General features: G+C 38.7%; 1 protein-coding gene across 2 annotated transcripts in view; it reads right to left on the bottom strand.

Annotated features, from left to right (window-relative positions):
* LOC117972761 (metabotropic glutamate receptor 5-like) overlaps positions 1-20114 on the bottom strand; it is a 79748-nt gene that overhangs the window by 30789 nt on the left and 28845 nt on the right. For both annotated transcript variants that reach the window (XM_059028498.1, XM_059028499.1), the window contains exon 3: positions 17136-17385. In XM_059028498.1, coding sequence (XP_058884481.1) covers positions 17136-17385 — 250 coding nt within the window. The remainder of the gene's footprint in view (positions 1-17135; positions 17386-20114) is intronic.

The raw sequence follows: 20114 nt of genomic DNA, 5'->3' as shown, positions 1-20114 counted from the left end.
GGAAGTAATGTAGAAATCTTTCTCAAATGTTACTGTATGGGATATTACATTTGCATTATTTGTTTGCCATAAATGAGGAATGATCAAATAACTTCTGGACAAATTGGAATTGTTCTGTACAATGGTAACACTTCATCACCTCAAACTCAACCTCTCGAAATCTATCTCCATTCCTCTGGAATCTACCACGCTCTCTCCCTCCTCCTCAGCCAAGAACCTCAAGTAACCCTGGATCCCTGTCTCTCTTACTGCCAGCACATCTCCACTCTAGCACGCACCTGCAGTTTCTTCTGGAGCAACATACGAAGAATCCGACCCTTCCTCACCAACTACTCCACGCAACTCCCTCCTGGCCGGCCTCCCTGTATCTGCCACCTGTCCGCTCCAGCTCATCCAGAACTCTCTGCCTTGCTTCTCCCACGTTACTCCACTGTTCCACTCCCGATCACCACTCGCATCCAGTTCAAGACTCTTGTACTCACCTACCGATGCCTTGACCAGACTGCACCCAGTTACCTCCAGACCCTCATCTCTCCCTACACCCCCACCCGAACTCTCCACTCTGCCTGCACTAGAAGACTGGCTGTACCTCCTCTACGCTCCCCTGCCTCCAGAGCCCACTCCCGCTCCTTCTCCACCCTCGCCCCGCAGTGGTGGAACGACCTTCCTACTAATGTCAGGACTACCCAGTCCCTGACCAACTTCCGGCGCCTCCTCAAGACACACCTATTCAGACAACATCTGTAAAACTCAACTCTACCTCTGGACAATAAAGCACTCTGTCCTTAATGCACTTTAACTTGCATTTATCTGCTCCCTATTTTACTGTATTTAATCCTGCACTTAACCCAGTCTGTAGTACTTTGTATTTCACATGCACTCGTATCTAACCCTGATGTATCTATCAACACTTATCTGCTCTCAAACTGCCCGATATCAAATTGTACTGTGTTTTGTATTTGCTCTTATTAGGACTGAAGTCACTGTATTTTGTATCTTGATCTTAATTGTACTGTAATTCTTGATATGTATTTTTGTATACAACTGTAAGTCGCCCTGGGTAAGGACGTCTGCTAAGAAATAAATAATAAAATACAGGATTAAACAGCCTTCTTCGTTCCATTCAAATTATATGACAATATGACCTTTCAGCTTTGCCTGCCCCACATACTCTACATTCATATAGCCAGGGAGTAGTGATTGCAAACACTTTAAAATATAGGGGAAATGTAAAAATGAAATGAAATTGACATTTGAAGATTCTTATTCTTTAAAACAAGCCCCGTATCTCTTTACTCAACATGTTCAGTTAGCAAAATGCCCCAAAGTATATCAACTCACACATCTCAGATGGAGGGGTATGTAATGAACCATGCTGTGCTGTAAAAATAGCGCATTCCTCCTTTCTATTCTGTGCCAAAGGCTTCTGTAATCAAGGTAACTTATGATCAGACTAACTGGCCTGCTGAGTCATAAGCTCTGAACATGACAAGCTAAAATGCCAGGGGCTTGTTAACTCCTTTCAAATGACAGGGAGTAGAACAAATAAGTCACAAAACATATTCTAGACAATAAGAATGCATATTATAAATTGAGCTGTACATTGTCACCAATCATTTAAAATATGGCACTGATATAACACAGAGTAAAGTACACTGCCTCTGTCTTAAATAATACATGTCTATACACACCTCTGCTGGCTGTTAGACTGGAATATCTTGCTGTCTAAATCACAATTCCATGCACTTCTGTACTGTAGATGTTTTTGTATTTTTGATCCTGTAATAGCAACAGCTGTAGGGGGGGCTTTTAGCTCGACAAACTGTAATAGTAATGAGAGTCTCTGCATTCTGGGTCAATGACCCAGTTGATTAGCTTGTAAAATAAAGTATAATAACAAATCTGGCATTTAAAATTGTTCAGCAAACATGGACTGTACTCTGTACTGTTTAATATGTTTTAAAAAAGACAATCTTGATATTTTAAATGCTGCCATAAAACAGGATTACTGTATCAGCTAAGGCTAGAGATGCGGACACTACGTTTTCATATAGCAGTTTTACTGGCAAAGCGTCCATTTCATGACAGATGCTTAACCAGGCTTTTTCATCATGCTAGTAAAAGAAAGATTAAAATGTGATCTTGATTTTATAACAGTTTTCATTTAGTATAATGCACTATTCTGGATACAAATGTGCTTATAAGAACTACAATATTCAACGGACTGTCAAAATGTTGTCACTTCAGGTGGTCCAAAATAAAAGTTAATTAAAAAAAGATACTTAAATCCCCTGGACTATATCTTTGGGAAAGGGAGCACTCAAATAGAGTTTTAGCACCATGCCAACAATTTGTGTGCAATAATGTGGCACTAAGTACTCATATGTTAAAAGAGTGTTATATTGACTTGAAACTCCCCCACTTAAAATTAAACACATGCTGAAACAGGGAACAGGTGTTTAGATGCCTTTCATGCGTTAGTGTCTTGAAACATACTCCTGTGTGCAAGTGTACATTGAATCAAACAATATTAGAAGAGGTTTCCCTAAAGGTTTACAAGCAATCATTCGTAAACCTCTAGAGAAAACTGAACTTCCCTACTCTGGCAGACAAAAACCCATGATTCATACCCTTCTAGCACAAAGCTTGACAGAGATAAATAGGGTTTTCAAGAAAGCATCTAAAAACAACAATGCTATTTATATCCTTTAACTCTGTGAAGCAAACATATTTTTTCTTACTAAATTGGATACAAATTATGCAACCCGGGAAATGTGTATTTCAAGGGATGTTCTAAAAGCCTTCCTTTGTATGATTGTATGATTTTGTTTTTCAGTCAGTGCTTGAATACTGTTTAAGACATTACAGGAACATTGCTTAATCCAGTTCAAGATGGCCAATGATCTTCTGCTTTGCCATGAAGTCCTTGGTGGAAATTATGAGCGAGTAGTTTCAAAAGTCATTTTACTACATTTTGCAAATGCCCTTAATATGGTTCTGTTGCTCTAATATTGAATGAATATATTTTTTTCCTAAATCTCCCTTCTCCTTCGAGATTTATTTAAACTGGGCTGGAGATCCTACATAAGCACCTGCACTGTACAGCCTTCCTCATTAAATTCAAATCATATGACAAAATGACCTTTCAACTCTGCCAGTCCCGGCTATTCTCTCTATATACACATGCAGAGTAGATGGGGCTGGCACAGTTGAATTGTCATATGACTTGAATGGAAGAAGGAATCATTTTCTTTTAGATTCAGAGTTACTCTACACTGTACATACAATCTATTTTGAAACTCATCTTTCATTAATCTCCAGGTGCAGTGGCAGTGTTCATATATTTGGTCAACATTTTCAGCTTTTAAAACATTTTTCCAAAAGTCTCTATTTTGTGCATAAGGCAATGGGTGAAGCAATACACGGTAATTTACTTTCAACTATAGTGGTTTCTAGAATGCAAGTTTCTCTCAAGCAGGAATGGGAGAGTTGCGAAAAGCTAGGTGTTTTATCGGCTTTCTGATTTGCAGTTTCTCTTCATAATGGTTGAGAACAGGGCAAAGTCTGTTGTGAAAAACAATACTTTTCAAAAAGTATTACTCTTGATGACATATAGGAAGTCATCTGCATTAAACTGAATCCTGAATACCGAACCACACCCAATGCTCCTATAAAGTGTACACCTTCTCTTACTAATGAGGAACAGACATTGAATGACTAGAGTGAGGTCACTGTTTGATGCAGCTCCAGATTTTAAATTTACATTTCAAGAAATGCCTCAATGCCTTCTGATTATTTTTGTTCATATTCTCAGAATTGCGATAATAGATGGGAGCTGCAAGTTATGCTTCAATCGCTCTTGATGTCCCAGTGTTACTTATACCAGACAAAGTGGAAAACAAAGGCTGTCACTACTTGACTGTCAAATTACCACTCAAGAGATAATTAGTATTGTTGTATCAGATGGATACATGCTTTATTGTGGCCGAAGTTCAGAAGCAATGGGGTGGAACATATTCCAGGCTCTTTATAACTGTCAGCCAAGCAAGAGAAACAGCCTTTACTGTACATAGGAGAAGTAATGGAAATAGTATATAGAAATAGTGAAACTACAAGAAACTCAGGAAGATACAGCCTTTTCACCAATGATTTTATTAGCCAAAATGCTTGTCTACTTGTTTGTCTACAGTACATGGCACCTAAATCCTAGAGAGACCACTGAATATGGAGATTATGCGATAAAAACTAATCTCCATATATTCTGTAGTAATAGCAGTTATTTTCTGTAAGGGTCATTGAGTGGCTGAAGGTTAGCAATGCTCTATTTTCACCTTACGCCTGGTAAATGTGCAGGGCTCTTAAAGTAAGCCAGCAAACACTTGCCAGAGAACTTTGCTCCAACAAAAACTACTTTGTGACGGCTCCTGGCAGGACCATTTTATCATTTTATAAACAAAATATTCCTATCCAACAAATAATCTCAATAAAATGTAACTTTTATACAGTGAAGGTTACAGTGATAGAAACAGAGCAAAACAGCCAAAATACCGCGTCAACAAAGGAAATAATGTCACCTGATAAAGTGCATAATCACCTCTACTCAGATCCTGCCAGAGAATGCCCTCAAAAGGGATGTTTTAGTCAGTGAAGGTAACCAATCCACTGATACACACAACCCTCTCCGGTGTGGTAGCAAGCCACCTAAACTGTGGTCACGTTTCTCAGTCCAAAATGACCAATTGTTTTGAGACAGGTGATTTCGCAGGTCATTAGGAGACTGGGGGACAGTGGTTCTGCTCTCATGCTGCAGATGATAAACCTATTTGATATCCTCAGACAATAAAAAAAAGCATACAATTCATTTTTATATTTTGTATGTTGGCGATGTGGTATCTTAATCTGGTTTACAGTGCTACCATTCATTTATTTACAACATCTTTGGCATGATTTGAGAACATTGTGGATTACTATGTATTTAGTTTAATATTATTCATGTGGTGTGTTAATAGTAATTTATTCTGATGACCCACCACACCACACCCTCAGTATGTGTTATTCATTGCAGTCATTATATGCTGCACATGCTAGAACAGATTATGTCCAATTAATATAACTTCATCCCTTACCTTTTTATCATGCAATGCACTGATCAAGGTTGACCGGTCATGCATTAATCCAACACTGCATGACAATAAAAGCTGCAACAGTTCCACATTGAGACTTATCAATATTTCTGCAAACTGTGAGAGGCTTGGACATGGTCATTTCTGTATTTGTGTGAAAATGGGGATTAATCACAATTACCTATTATTTTAACACAGTAAAGGACCATGAAAACGGTATAAACTTCCAACTAGGCTGCTTTTAATCAGATATATACAAGGAAGACTAGCAACAAAAAAAAAAGAGTTGCCGCTACAACATTGTGACCTGGGGGCAATCAGCAAGCATGCTGAAGTGAGGGAGATAACATATATTAATCCTAGCAGCAGCTGTAGCTTCATTTAGGTTTAATGAAGCATAAATGAATAACTACAAATTGACATCAAACAGCCACCAGTCAGCATGCTACAGCTGGCACATCCAGGGTTTCAACAGCTTGTTTGAAAGAAAATTACATGTTGAGACTGAGGACTACATTTGCAGTAGTACCTTTCTTGACAATTTCACTGGATTTTACTTTTCACAAAGCTTTATTTAAAGATTTTTTTGTATGTTTTTATTAATAAAATACAGCTTGATACGTATGGAACTGTTGTAGACTGTTTAAGAAACATACAACAGTCCAGGTCAGATTCATTCAAGCTGTTAATATCATCCAAGATTAAACTCTGATACAGTGACAACAGATTTGGATGCAAAATCTGAATTTTATAGCAACTGGGGAATTTATGACCGTTGGCAGTGTCAGAACAGCGTTGAAAAATCAGATTGCTTACACATGACATTTGCATATAAAAAAAATACATTGTAAGCAATATGATTTCTAATATGTATTTTATAAGGGTAATGTTTAAGGTATTTTCTGAAGTAATCCTCAGACACTCCTTGTTTTGTGCATCTATATTTTAAACCTGCTTCCATTAAACCCATTTGGAAACCCAGTTAAAAAAGATAAAAACGGGACCCATATATATATATATATACCTAGCTCTCTTTGACCACTAACTAAACATAAACACTGGAACCTAAACCAAAAAACAGGACAGCTAAGCTGTTTACCTGTAGCAAAAGAAACAAAACAACACACACTGTTTTCACACAGATCACACCAAAATGCTTTACACTACCTTTTCCTTTTTGTTTACAGCTGTATATATATATATACACACACACACACACACACACACACACACACACACACACACACACACACACACACACACACACACACACACACACACACACACACACACACACACACACACACACACACACACACACACACACACACACACACACACACACACACACACACACACACACCAGCGCAGTCGGGCTTCTACACACATCAGCAACCATGAGCAAACTAACTGCTCTCCTTATATACCCTGCACCTGGCTCTAATTTACAATCATAGCCAGGTGCAGGTGATAATTAACAATAAAACAATTAACAAAACAATTAAACCAAAAATGTGCCTACGCACAGGTTTTTCTGCAGGGAGGATTTAACCCCCCCACCCCCCTGCTGTCTTACAATATATATATATATATATATATATATATATATATATATGAATTAATTGCTACATCACTAATGTCACCCTATCTCTTTATAAACTGTTTTTTAACAGTGTTAAACAATGCCATGATTGGTAAGCATTGGCTCTGTTAATATGAAATAAAACTGAACCTAAATGGGAATTCATGTCCGTGGCTAAATGTTTCTCTGCACACCTAAAGTGTGAAGAAAATAGAATTACTAGGATTACTTGATAATATTAATCCTTGTTAATATCTGCAAATGTATACGAACTAAAAAATAAAACAGATTAAAGCCTGTACCTGGTAAAACTCTACTTAGAGTAGGTCTGATAAGCTCAGCCTTTCCATACAAACCCTGTAGAAATAAGAAAATCTATACTAAATCTTGACTGCTGTTTGCTAAAAGCTGTTTCTATTTGTAAATGCCTTAACAGAGCCAGTTTCAAAGAGCACTCCTCCATCCTCCTTCCCCCCAGCCCAGCATTTCATCTAACTATAACAAACCAGCCAAAATCACGAACAATATTTCAAATTGCTGTCATCCACTGGAAAGTGTCCTAGAGAGCCCAAAGCATTTTCACACAATACACTATTTGGCATCTTGACAGTTTGCTACAGTTCCTGAGAGGGGAAACCTGTCTCCTCAAATCAGGTTATGTAGGCCATGACATAATTTCTCTAAAAATGCAGTGTAAATATTAGACAATGAGACATATTTACTAAGTTTTTTGCACCTCTACAAAGTTTGCAATATTAAAAATGTCCCTGAGTGGCTCACCCAGTTAAAGTGCTGCCACTGGGAGTGCAGGATGAGTCACACAGCTTAGACGGCGCCAATTCATGTCTGGGCTGTGCAAAGAGGCCGAACTTTACTAAGGGACTCCGAAGGGGGCATCTCATTGGCTCTGATGCTCCCGGGGTTGGGGATGGGAAACCGACAGGGATTCCTTCTCCTCATTGCGCAACAGCATACCCTACTGGCCAGACACCGAGCACATTCAGAGTGGATAAAAAGCAGGGCTGACCTCTGTTCGCCAGGAACGGTAGTCCGATCACCTCTGCTCTGGATTGCTCAGCGTAAAACCTATTCTGGGTTTAGGCTTGTGAGATCAGAACATTTGTGCTGTCAGGGGACTAATAACAATTAGTCACTCTAAATTAAAAAATAAATAAATAAATAAATAGTCTATTATTCTGAATTACTATTTAGTATATTGTTTGGTGTAAAAAGTAGCAGAGCACATATCAAGTACAGCAGGAATATGACAAATGGAAAGGATACTGATGGAACTGTTATAGCAGGAAAAGATTAAACAGTCTGGGGTCTAGGTACCAGGGTTCCCTGAAAAGTTCACCTGTATATCCAGTTCCACAGCCACAAACCATCATTTCTGCGGCACTACACAGAACACAGTATATCAACAAACAAGCTCTGGGCCTCCTAACAACATCCTAGTTGCATCAATTAAAAATTATGAAATACACCTCATGCCAGAACTGATTAGTAAGGGGTGAATGTATCCCTGTGCTGCCATTTAAAATTACCAGCCAGTTTTCCCCAACAGAATTTTTATTTTTCAATGTAAAGACTATTAGCGCAACAGTACTTGTATATTATAGTTTGTGATATAAATACCAGATATATAATTTAGGCCCGTGCTGGTAGGGGTTCTGTGGGCAAATCGCGACTCACTAAAGAAGCAAGAAACAAGTTGTGTTGTGTATTTTAGAGCAGGATTGCCATTAGAGCAGGGAAGCCATTTTGTCATCTAAGAAAGCCATAAATTAACCATGAAAAGGTAAGATATTGCATGTCAGGTATGATTGTGACCCTAAAAAGCACCTATGGTGCCATAATCGCACCTACTTTTATAAGCTTTTTAAACTATAGTGCAAACTGGTGTTATTATTCAGGTTCAATTATAAACTATTGGAACAATCCTAAAAATAAAAAATAAAATGGTATTGGGGTGCAAATTAGGTCCTAATATTTGTCCCAAACTACTGAAGAGCAATTTAGACTGTAAAGATACAACCTAATAGATTATAATGGCATGTCATGTATCTGTCCCACTTGCACAGAGCAGCACGTGACCTGGATGTGTCAAAGACCCCGACAGCTCAGATGATAGGGTTTTCCATGCGTGAAGGATTTCCATTTCCATATCATGACGGTAGACAAATGTTTCAGCTAAAGCCTTCCTCTGTGTTATCATTTCTGTAAACACATTGCCGATATCTCACAAGTGTCTACCTTGGCTGGTACTGTATATATCGTTGTAGGGTCCTTGTAGATGTTAAACCTGACAGGACATGCAGAAGACAGTTAATATCTTTACTTGTCTTTTCATTGTTTCATTGTGGCTTTTTCAAATGACAAAAGGGCCTGCTGATATATGTGTTGCCATGGCAACATGCAGCAGTGAAGGTTTCTGTGGAAATCCTGCTCAAAAATATACAACGTATATCCAGATTTAGTCAGTTTTATAGACAAAAATATATTATGCCTTCCTACACCTGTGATTAAAATATATTATGCCTTCCTACACATGTGATTAAAGTTTCTCACCTTGTGACTGATTTATGTCTACACAGGAATTTTTTATCAGTCAATATTTGAAGATGCAGGTTTAGGTTAGGATCTACTCCTATTTTTGATACTGCTTGTCAGACATTTAATAAATCTAAAATTTAGACGCAGCCATGATTAAATACATTATAAAAGCACATGGCATTAGAAACCTAAATTTCAGAGAACAAACAGCAAAGCATTTACTTAGTGAGGTAAAATGTCCTTTTAGAATCACTCCTAATACCAGCCGAGGCATTTTTTTTGTCAAAAACGATTAGAGGATACAGGACATTCCCTCAGTGATGTGGTAATCCTCCATAATCTGGACTACATATTAACTATTTTATGCATTTACTGTAGTATTTTTTTTTATAACACGAAATGCAGTATGTAGGATAAATTAGATACAACCCAATTAACTGTATACCGTGTATAATTCCTTAATAAATGTGATAAAATATTATTGCAGATGTTATGGTAGCCAAACCCTGGCCATCATATATATATATATATATATATATATATATATATATATATATATATATATATAGTTTTTTACATATACAGAAAGGGTGAAGAAATACAGATAAATGAATTTTAACCCGTATCATGCATTGAACCAGAAGACATAATAAGAAAATGCACCTTCATCTTCTTGCAACAATTACAGATTTCCAGAGATTAAGGCATGGAAACTGGGAACTTTCTTTAACTTCATTTAGTACAAGAACTTTGCACACCTAAAACCCACTGTTTGTAGCTAATGAAAGTGCAAAACAGGCAAGTCATATTTTAAAATGATTGTGTTAGCTACAATCACTTTAATGAACAATACACACAAAATAGCACATTAACTCTTGCGGTCTAACACTTGAGGATTGCGTGCTACTTGCTACTAAATGATTGATGGTTGTCAGGTTTGAGTGAATTGCCGGTCTGTCAACGTTGTTTATATTCATTGAAATAGCTGCCTGAAGCAACGCCTAGCTTTACATTCAAGTCACCTCTAAAAGTTACCCAATGTCACTTAAACGCTTTGGTATTTTGGATTGGAATTCACATTGACTGGCGTGCAATGCTCTATCAGTAGTGTCCAACTGACGCTCATAACCAAGCTCAAAGTGAGATTTCCCCAGTAGAGTTGAAGACCTGCAGTTTAAATAGGTTTCATATCATGAAAGCAATTTTAAACAGTTCCAGATGAATAGTCATCACTTTTTCTGTCAGTCAAGCCAAACCAGGTTGGCTTATCTATAAGACACAGACAGAAACATGGTACCAACAGACCACTTTAACAATAAGCACCGTCCCAAAGTATAATCCCTGCATAAATTGTTGCTGGAATACAGTCCTGTGATATTTGAACTTATTGAGCATATGTTTGCTACAAACTGATGTGGCAGTTGCAAGATTGGTTGCTTCAACGGGCACAGTTTGTCTTTTTTTAGGCAAATAACTGATTGGAAGTCCAGCGGAAAAAAAAAAAAAATAGGTACCTATTGTGTCTTTGCTGACCAGTAGTATTTTAGACATTTATTTTGACAGCTTACAAAAGCAGAAAAGTGAACTAGAAAAAGCTGGCACTTGAGTGGATTGCTATGAATCTGACAAAGCAGCAGGCCTCTATAACTTCTGATAGAAGCCAGCTGGAGCTGGAAGCTGATGGTACTGAATCATTTTCTTACATTGTTTTGTCCTTCACAGCAAAGCTAACTTTTCACTCTGTTTGTTATGTGTGGCACAGGGAAATAGGAGTCTGTACAAGACAGACCCTGGCAACATTAATTAGATAATGCATGTTGAGGGTAATATACAGGTCTGTATCAGTTTTCTCAGGAGAGCTTCAATGAAGAGTGTCGTCTATGTGGTCCATTTGGACTCAAACATGTTTATTTGAATTAAGAGAACCTTGTGATATGTAACTGAATTTAGGGTTTAAGTGCTAGGTAATTTCTCAGGTTTTACCTTTGTGATTTATTTGGCTACCATTTTTTTCTGTATATTTAGTATATCTGAGAACCTAAATGAAAGTACACACACCAGAGCCCAATAATTTAAAAAAATCCTCATTACAAAAAGCTCACCTTACTCCCTAATCGGATCCCTGACACATATAGCATGTTCAGGATCCATAAAGCGTAGAGCTGTGGTTCACAGCTCTGACTCTCGAAATGCATTCCAGTCAAGATCATTTTCCAACCTGGTTCTAAATAAATAATGAAACCAGTGGAGACGCAGTTCAGAATAGTGGCACTGATTGTAATCTGTACCACACCAATGCCTTGTCTAGACATTCTTATGCTCTTTTAAACTTATATATTAAATAAAAAATCAATAATAATAATTATTTGGGCAAAAATACAAATTAGTAAGAGTTTATTACACTTAGTTCATGGTTAATGACATACTGTAACTTTCAAATTCATATTTTGGTCCAAAATACATTTGAACAATTATCTTTAGTAAAGAAAAGTCATAATTAAGTACTGACACACATTCAGTGTATATTCATTCAAATGCATCACCTTCTTTGGATTTATCACAGCATTATACAATTTGTAATACCATTTACATGTATGCTATAGAGAGACCAAGCATCATTCGCCTTTAATGTGTATTAACATTGCATAAGTTAATGGGTCTTGAGACTAATGCCATTCTCGAGCTCTAGAAGATGTATCAAACATAAATCTTAGAAAATGTTTTGCCAGAGCAGCTTTCCATTTTTCGCTAAGGCATTAACACTTAAGCATGGCTGACAGTTTTTCAAAAGGTAACAAAATGTAAATGTAAATGCCTGATCACATATTTCAGTTTGTTTCGACTGCTGAGATTGCTTGAGATCGGAATACCTTTAAATGTAAATCGTTAAGTAGGGATAAGTACTTTTTTCATTACAAGTCATGCTGAAAATCTCTCAAACTGATAAAAAGAAATTAAACACTAACTGCAATGGCCTCACTTATATTCTATATTTTTGAATGTGTCTAATTTTCAAAATGGACCTTTGTAATTCTAATAATAAGCTTAAATGCAACCTGTGTGCACTTTGCTGTTACCATCAGTAGACGTTGACACCTCTACAGTACTACAAAATTCAGAAGATAAATGAAGCCGTGCTGTTGGCACTTATAATGCAAGAAGAATCTGCATAGGATACAGGATTGTTTGGCAGAACTAACATTGTATATTGCAGAGTGCTGTGCTGCATATGCCCCTGTTCTTTGTCCAACCCTGCAGTAATCTAGCATTGTAATTAAATTGCCTGCAGCTAAAATTCAGCCTTCAAGTCACATTACTTAATAAACTATTTGTAACTCTTTCCAGTGATTAATCGCAGGAATCTCAAAGTCAAATTACCTTAACTTATGGCACAGTTTCAAAATATTTCATTTTCCTTCATGCATTTAAAAAAACACCTGGTTTATTTCTAAAACAAATGTTAATGCTTCTTCCTGTGGTTAAAATAGGATGAAAAGCCCTTTCATCCACCTTCTGCTGTTTTACAAGTCTATTGATGCAGTTCATGCAATTCATTAGGCCTCTGTATTTGCTATATGTGTCGGCTGACTGCAAAGTCCTGTAGGGATTCAGGGAATTTGATCAATAATGTCAGATTTCTAATGCACCGGTTCAATTAGAAAAAAACTAAAGTCTTTTTCCCTTCACTGCTGTTGAATAGCCTCATCCTTGCCAGCTATCACTGCCTCTTTACTGCACAGAGTTGAAAAATGCTGCCAGCTACCAGCGAAAGGGGGTTTAAGTATTTTATCCACGTTATCTGCTGCCTTCAGCTATTACCGCCAGACTCGTCTGCTCTGCTCTCATCTATAAAGTAAGTCACAGTCCAGAAATATGGTATAGCTACATTTTAATAGATATGAGAATGGCTGGGTGCTATCCAAATCAGTGCTGGTGGAGGAGGATGTTACTGGATTAGAGGTAGAACGAGGTGCCACTAAGGAGTCCCTGAACACTAATGATGTTGGTTATGAGTCTGTTATAAATTTTATTGTTTTGATATCATTGGCGTTGAAAGAGAAGCATGTTTTTGTTGTTGTTGTTTGTTTTTTTTTAACATACTCAACAGCATTTTTATTCAAACCTCAAAACACAACATTTGTTGAACCCAAGTATATGAGATTATTTGGGGGTCTTTATCGGCTGTATTAAACTAACATTTCAGAAAAAAAGTCTATGAAGCTGATTTTTTTCACCATGCATGGTTCTGACATCATCAAAAACAATTCTAAATACTCAGAATGCCTCAGGCTACAAACATCATGAACTAGTTTTACAATCAGAGTCGTGCAAATATGAAAGTTATTCAGCCTGCTAAATCCAGGATACTAACCTAATAATTGCTTCCCACATAAAAGTGAACTAAATACACCCCCACTTGAATATATTGGATGGTGAGAAATAATGCCTAAAGATGATAGGCGTATGTTAAAGGTTAAATTCCGATTATTGTATTTAAAAAAAAAAATTAAAACTATCAACCCCCCCCCCCCCCCCAAAAAAAAAATGCTTTTAGTGTATCAACATCTTCAAATGTTAGTGGACTATCGAGTCAGCTGAACTTAAAATAGCTTGTGTATTGATTTTGGTGGCGTCTGCTATGACAGCTCTGTTGTTTTATGAATGGCTATCCTGTACCTTTGTCCAGACTCATCCGCAATAATATTTACTATATGGCAAACTCAGGGAGCTATGAGCGAGACAATAAAGAAGATGGATCTGTCCCCTTCTGCTTTCTTTATTAGCAGCTGTCTGTACTTCGAGCGACAAAAACTGTAAAACACAGCCTTCTGCAGCAGAATCCTATTATTTATTCTGATAGTAAAATGTCTTTTCAGAGCCGTATGGGGAACATCTGCTGTTGTATTGAATATTAGTAGCAAGGAGATAACATACAGTCATAATTATAGTCGGGGATCAGTAGTATGTGATAACACCACCACACCGTGAAACTGAATGTTTAAAGTGATTGTAGCTAACAAAATAATTTCATTCATTTTCCATGCCATCTATTCACTATATACATCTCAAAAGTGCAATGAAAGAAAACTATGTTTTACCAAACATATATTTTTTATTTTCAAACATGATAACTGAACCAATAAGATGTTTCACCCCCAAGACACTGCTGAGGTGAAATGGCCTAGGAAGTTTAAGTGTAACAGAGTTCCTGAAAGACAAGGCAAGCAAACTTTCTTTTACTTAATACCAGATGCTATGTTTTAAAATATTAGCATTTAATATGAATAACTGCAGACATGTACTTAATAAACGTTTACTTCATAGGAATTCAATACAGAGTTGGTTAATATACCTGAGCAATGTTGTATCATTCATTAGTTAGTTTAATAAAGCAAACATAAAAACAACAACCCTACAATGTTACCTGTTGATGTTTATTCTCATTCCAGTCGTCCAGGCATAAGAGGAACATAATATTTGTATCCATTACTGTATTTAGCACAGAGCCCATTATTGTCTTCTTTATATACTGATGGGGATGAGGATGATGAGGATGATGATGGGAGTGACAATCAGGAGAAATGGTTTTCAAGACATCAAACACTGCAGCCACTGGAATAGAATCACAACCAATTTCAACCAGGGGAGTTTTAAATGTGCTGTGCTGAGCTGTGCTGTGCGTGTTGTGCTGAGCTGTACTGTGCTGTGCTGCGCTGAGCTGTGCTGATCTGTGCTGAGCTGTGGTGCACTGAGCTGTCCTGTGCTGTGCTGAGCTGAGCTGTGCTGTGCTCTGCTGTGCTGTGCGGTGCTGAGCTGAGCTGTGCTGTGCTGTGCTGAGCTGTACTGAGCTGAGCTGAGCTGTGCTGTGCTGCGCTGAGCTGTACTGAGCCGAGCTGTGCTGTGCTGTGCTGTGTTGTGCTGTGCTGTGCTGTGGGGTCCAAAGAAGTTGAGCTCCTCAGCAAATATGGTCACTTTCAAAAATGATATAAAGTATACAGTATTACCTTGCAAATATGTATAAAGCATTTGTAAATGTAGTTGTTGCAGTTTATAAAATAGTCAAGTATGCTTTATTAAACATTTTGCGTAATATAACAAGCATCAATAAAGTGTGTGGTGGTGGATTAAAGGAGTTTGTTACCACACATTACAAAAAACCTAGCAACACAACTAACACATTCTGTGTATTCTATTGCAATACATTTATCACTGAAATCAATAAGCAAAATACTACTTTATGACAACTAACAACTGTGCAATTAAGGTTATTTGGTGTATTACTTTCTGTAGCAGTGCATACATACAACTTCAAGGAGTAGGTTATTATAATGATTTTAAAGGTGGTGGTATAAAGATCCAGTACAATTCAGATCAATTGACTTGGTCCCGTTTGTGTTATTTTTAATACAAGCTCAGTCATTACAGTGTTGTGCATGACCCAGAGAGCTGTAAAACTGAAAACCGTTCAGTCTGAGTAAGACAATCACAAATAAACAACAGTCCAGCCTGGTAACTGGAATCAATCCTCAAAATCCAAACAATTGCTTATTCAATATGATTTTATTTCTAATTACTGGGATTATAGATTTTTATTGTAACTGTGAAACATATTGGAGGTGTTGAACTTGAGTTACAATCACACCTGCTTATACAGTACAAACTCCAATCAAACAACACTGTAGAAAAAAAACATTTGGTTTTATCTTACCATTATAAAATGGTAAAATGATACATTAAGAATATTTTCTCAAAGTGTTAATGTTGTATTGTAAGAAAATAAGGTTAGACTTAAAAGGTATTGTGGCAGGGTGAAAGCCCTACATGTAAATAGAGTGTGTGTGTGTGTGTGTGCGTGTGTGTGTGTGTGTGTGTGTGTGTGTGTGCGTGTGTGCTATATATATATATAGGGTTGGCAGGGAGGGGGTTAAAATCCTCCCTGCCAGAATACATGTGAGAATGTGGCTGGAGCCTTAATGGAATGATTGATTATTAATTAGGCTCCAGTCACATAGGATATAAGGGAAGATAAATCCCTTTGTTAGGGGTTGGTGTTTGAGAGGAGTGCTGGTGAGTTGTGTCTATACTGTGTTATGGAGAAAATGGTCAGTGAAGGCGAATGCCCAGCCTGACAGCCGAATTGTTTTTGTTTAATCTTTTATTTTGGCCTTTGTGCCTGTTTGTTTGTCAATAAACATGTGCACCAGTGTGTTTGATTGCAGCTTTCTGGTCTCTGAGTTTCTAGGGGGGTGCTATCCCACTCCTTACACCAAATGTAACAGGATAGCCTCAGGAATGAAACTCAGAGTCCAGAAAGCTGCAGTTGAAAGCGTGGGTGCGCATGTTTATTAACAAACAAATAAACAGACACAAGGGCCAAAATAAAAGATTAAACAAAAACAAGCATTTCTCCTCCCTTATAGTCGGGTGGCTGGAGCCTCAATAACCATCAATCATTCATATCTTTGTGCTTATGGGAATCTGACAGGCGTTCACATTTGGGATTCCACTAAACAGATTGCATTCCAGGAACCATCATTTAATATTCCTTCTGTGTTTGCAACATGATCAAGTAATTGTGTAGATCAGAATTGTTTAGCTCTAATGATGTCTGACCACAAATAGTAATGTGAAGTAACCAGATCAGATAGAGTACGTGTTTAAACTATGCAATTGATTTTGTTTCGCTGAACCCCCCAAGTCTCCATCATGTCACTTATTTTTCGCAGGTCTCTTATATTGTGGTTAATTAAAACCTGTGCCTGGTCCTTAATTGACAGAGCCTTCTATAAACTTGAATGGACTCTCTCAGAGTAGGTTTAAACAAGTGTATGGAATAAATAATATTACAAACATTTACATAAGAGTTTGCTCACCTTCCAAGCAGTAGGAACTCCCCTACTAGGTTTTGTCTCTTCATAGCCATTAGAATTCCTCGGACAGTCATGCCCTCACAGAAACAGGCCACCACTCGTGCCTTGGGGAGGTGGCTCATCAGCTTCCCCAGTAGTTTATCGAAGTTCTGCTCACCAGCATTGCTGTAGATCTTGTAGGAATGAGCAATGCAGATCCCTTCCTTGGCTGCCATGTCTTTGAAGGCCTCCATCCCGCTTTCTCCGTAGTTACCTAAAACATGCGACAGGAATTCGGTTGAATCTTAGAATGTATCATAGTAGCAGCAGTATATAGAGAACGAGTGGGAGGGTAGGGAAATCAATTTCATTGTAACTCTAAAGTTTTAATGGACTGGGTATTGATTTCCTCGGAAAAACACAAAACATTACAAGACTTTGAAAGATGGAGGTTGAGTTACTAGTTCTTTTTTAGGTAATTTACATTATAATGTTGTTGATCCTAAATCACACTGTTAGTGCACAGAATTTTCTTAAGCTTTACTCCATTTAACATTAATCAATATACTGTAGTTCTTTGACATAATATATTAAACATTTTGGAATATGTAGCTTAAATAGCAGCACATTGAATATGCAAGCTTTACTAAAATGTTAATGGAGCCAATGATTTCTAATTTCTGGGAGATATACTGCATTTTATTCAGAGGTGGCTATAAATACTGTAACGAGCACAGAGTTTGGCTGCTTTATTAGGCATACCCATGCACACTCTTTAGGTCAATGCAGCACTATGAAAGTGTGGGGTTTAACTCACTGACAAGCACTTTTCAGATATCACTGTCTTTTGCACCAGTTGTTTTCCTCAATCACACACCAGTTATTTTAGACCATGTAAACCAATCAGTAATTTTCTCCTGGGGCATTTGCTGTTACATTATTTATTTTATTTTTTATTTATTTATTTCTTAGCAGACGCCCTTATCCAGGGCGACTTACAATCGCAAGCAAATACAAATACATTCAAGTGTTACAATATAAGTCATACAATAAGAACAAGAAATACAATAATTCTCAAGTGTGACAAACCACAATTCAATAATACAGCAGATAATAGTGAAAGTTACATCAGGATATGATTAAGTAGTGATAGTTACATCAGGATATGATTAAGTACAAAATACTACAGATTAAACACTTGGGAGATTACAATATTCTGAGGTACAGGATTAAATGCAGTAAAATAGGGGGCAGATAAGAGCAAAATAAAGCATATTTAAATGAAGGGTGATAGTGTCCCAGGATACAACAGAGGAGTTCTACAGGTGCTGTTTGAAGAGGTGAGTCTTAAGGAGGCGCCGGAATGTGGTCAGGGACTGGGCAGTCCTGACATCTGTAGGAAGGTCGTTCCACCACTGCGGAGCAAGGGTGGAGAAGGAGCGGGCTCGGGAGGCAGGGGAGCGTAGCGGAGGTAGAGCCAGTCTTCTAGTGCAGGCGGAGCGGAGAGGTCGAGTGGGGGTGTAGGGAGAGATGAGGGTCTGGAGGTAGCTGGGTGCAGTCTGATCAAGGCATCTGTAGGCTAGTACAAGAGTCTTGAACTGGATGCGAGCGGTGATCGGGAGCCAGTGGAGCGAGCGGAGTAGTGGAGTAGCGTGGGCGAAGCGAGGTAGAGAGAACACCAGGCGAGCAGCAGAGTTCTGGATGAGCTGGAGCGGACGGGTGGCGGACGCAGGGAGGCCAGCCAGGAGGGAGTTGCAGTAGTCTAGGCGGGAGAGTACCAGGGCCTGGACCAGGAGCTGGGTAGCATAGTTGGTGAGGAAGGGTCGGATTCTTCGGATGTTGCTCAGGAAGAATCTGCAAGTGCGTGCCAGAGTGGAGATGTGCTGGGAATAAGAGAGGCAGGGGTCCAGGGTGACTCCAAGGTTTTTAGCTGAGGAAGAGGGAGAGAGTGTGGTAGATTCCAGAGGAACAGAGATAGAGAGATCAGAGGAGGGGGAGGAGGAGGGAAAGAAAAGGAGGTCAGATTTAGAGAGGTTGAGTTTGAGGTGATGCGAGTGCATCCAGGAGGAAATAGCAGACAGACAGGTAGAGATACGGGAGGAGATGGTGGAGTCAGAGGTGGGGAAGGAGAGGAAAATCTGAGCATCATCAGCATAGAAATGGTATGAGAAACCATAGGATGCGATGAGGGGGCCCAGGGAGCGGGTGTAGAGAGAGAACAGGAGAGGACCCAAGACTGACCCTTGGGGGACTCCAGTCAAGAGAGGGTGAGGTGTGGAGGTTGCTCCACGCCAGGTTACCTGGTAAGTGCGGTTGGAGAGGTAGGAGGAGAACCAGGCCAGAGCAGTGCCAGAGATCCCCAGGTCAGCAAGAGATGATAGTAGAATAGAGTGATCAACAGTGTCAAAGGCAGCAGAGAGGTCGAGGAGAATTAGGACAGAGGAGAGAGAGGCAGCTCGGGCACACTTAAGTGAGTTGGTGACAGAGAGAAGGGCGGTTTCAGTGGAGTGAGCAGAGCGGAAGCCAGATTGGAGAGGGTCAAGCAGAGAGTGGTTGGACAGGAAAGCAGAGAGCTGGCGGTGTACAGTCCGCTCGAGGGTTTTGGAGAGGAAGGGTAGGAGGGAGACAGGACGGTAGCTCTGGAGGGAGGTGGGGTCGAGGGTAGGTTTTTTGAGGAGGGGAGTGATAGAGGCTTTTTTGAAGGCAGAGGGGAAGATGCCAGAAAGTAGAGAGGTGTTGAGTAGAGAGGTGTTGAGGAGGGAGGAGATGAAGGGGAGTAGAGCATTTAAAGATGCATGACACACTGGTTCTTGAAATCCCAGGTGCAGCTGCTGTTTGGAATACAGATTTTTGTCAAGTAGGGCACTCATTACAATGCCCCTTTAGAATCTCAAATCTTTTCTTCCATCCAAAAATAACAATAATATTCTGCTGTAAAATAATGCCTGTTCCAAAATGATCACCACTCTTCCTGCTATTGGCTAAAGAACCCATAAATGAGAC

This window comes from Acipenser ruthenus, chromosome 8 (genome assembly GCF_902713425.1).
Source record: "Acipenser ruthenus chromosome 8, fAciRut3.2 maternal haplotype, whole genome shotgun sequence".
Classification (NCBI taxonomy): domain Eukaryota; kingdom Metazoa; phylum Chordata; class Actinopteri; order Acipenseriformes; family Acipenseridae; genus Acipenser; species Acipenser ruthenus.
The sequence above is the reverse complement of the archived record's forward strand: the minus strand, read 5'-3'. Positions and strand labels throughout refer to the sequence as shown.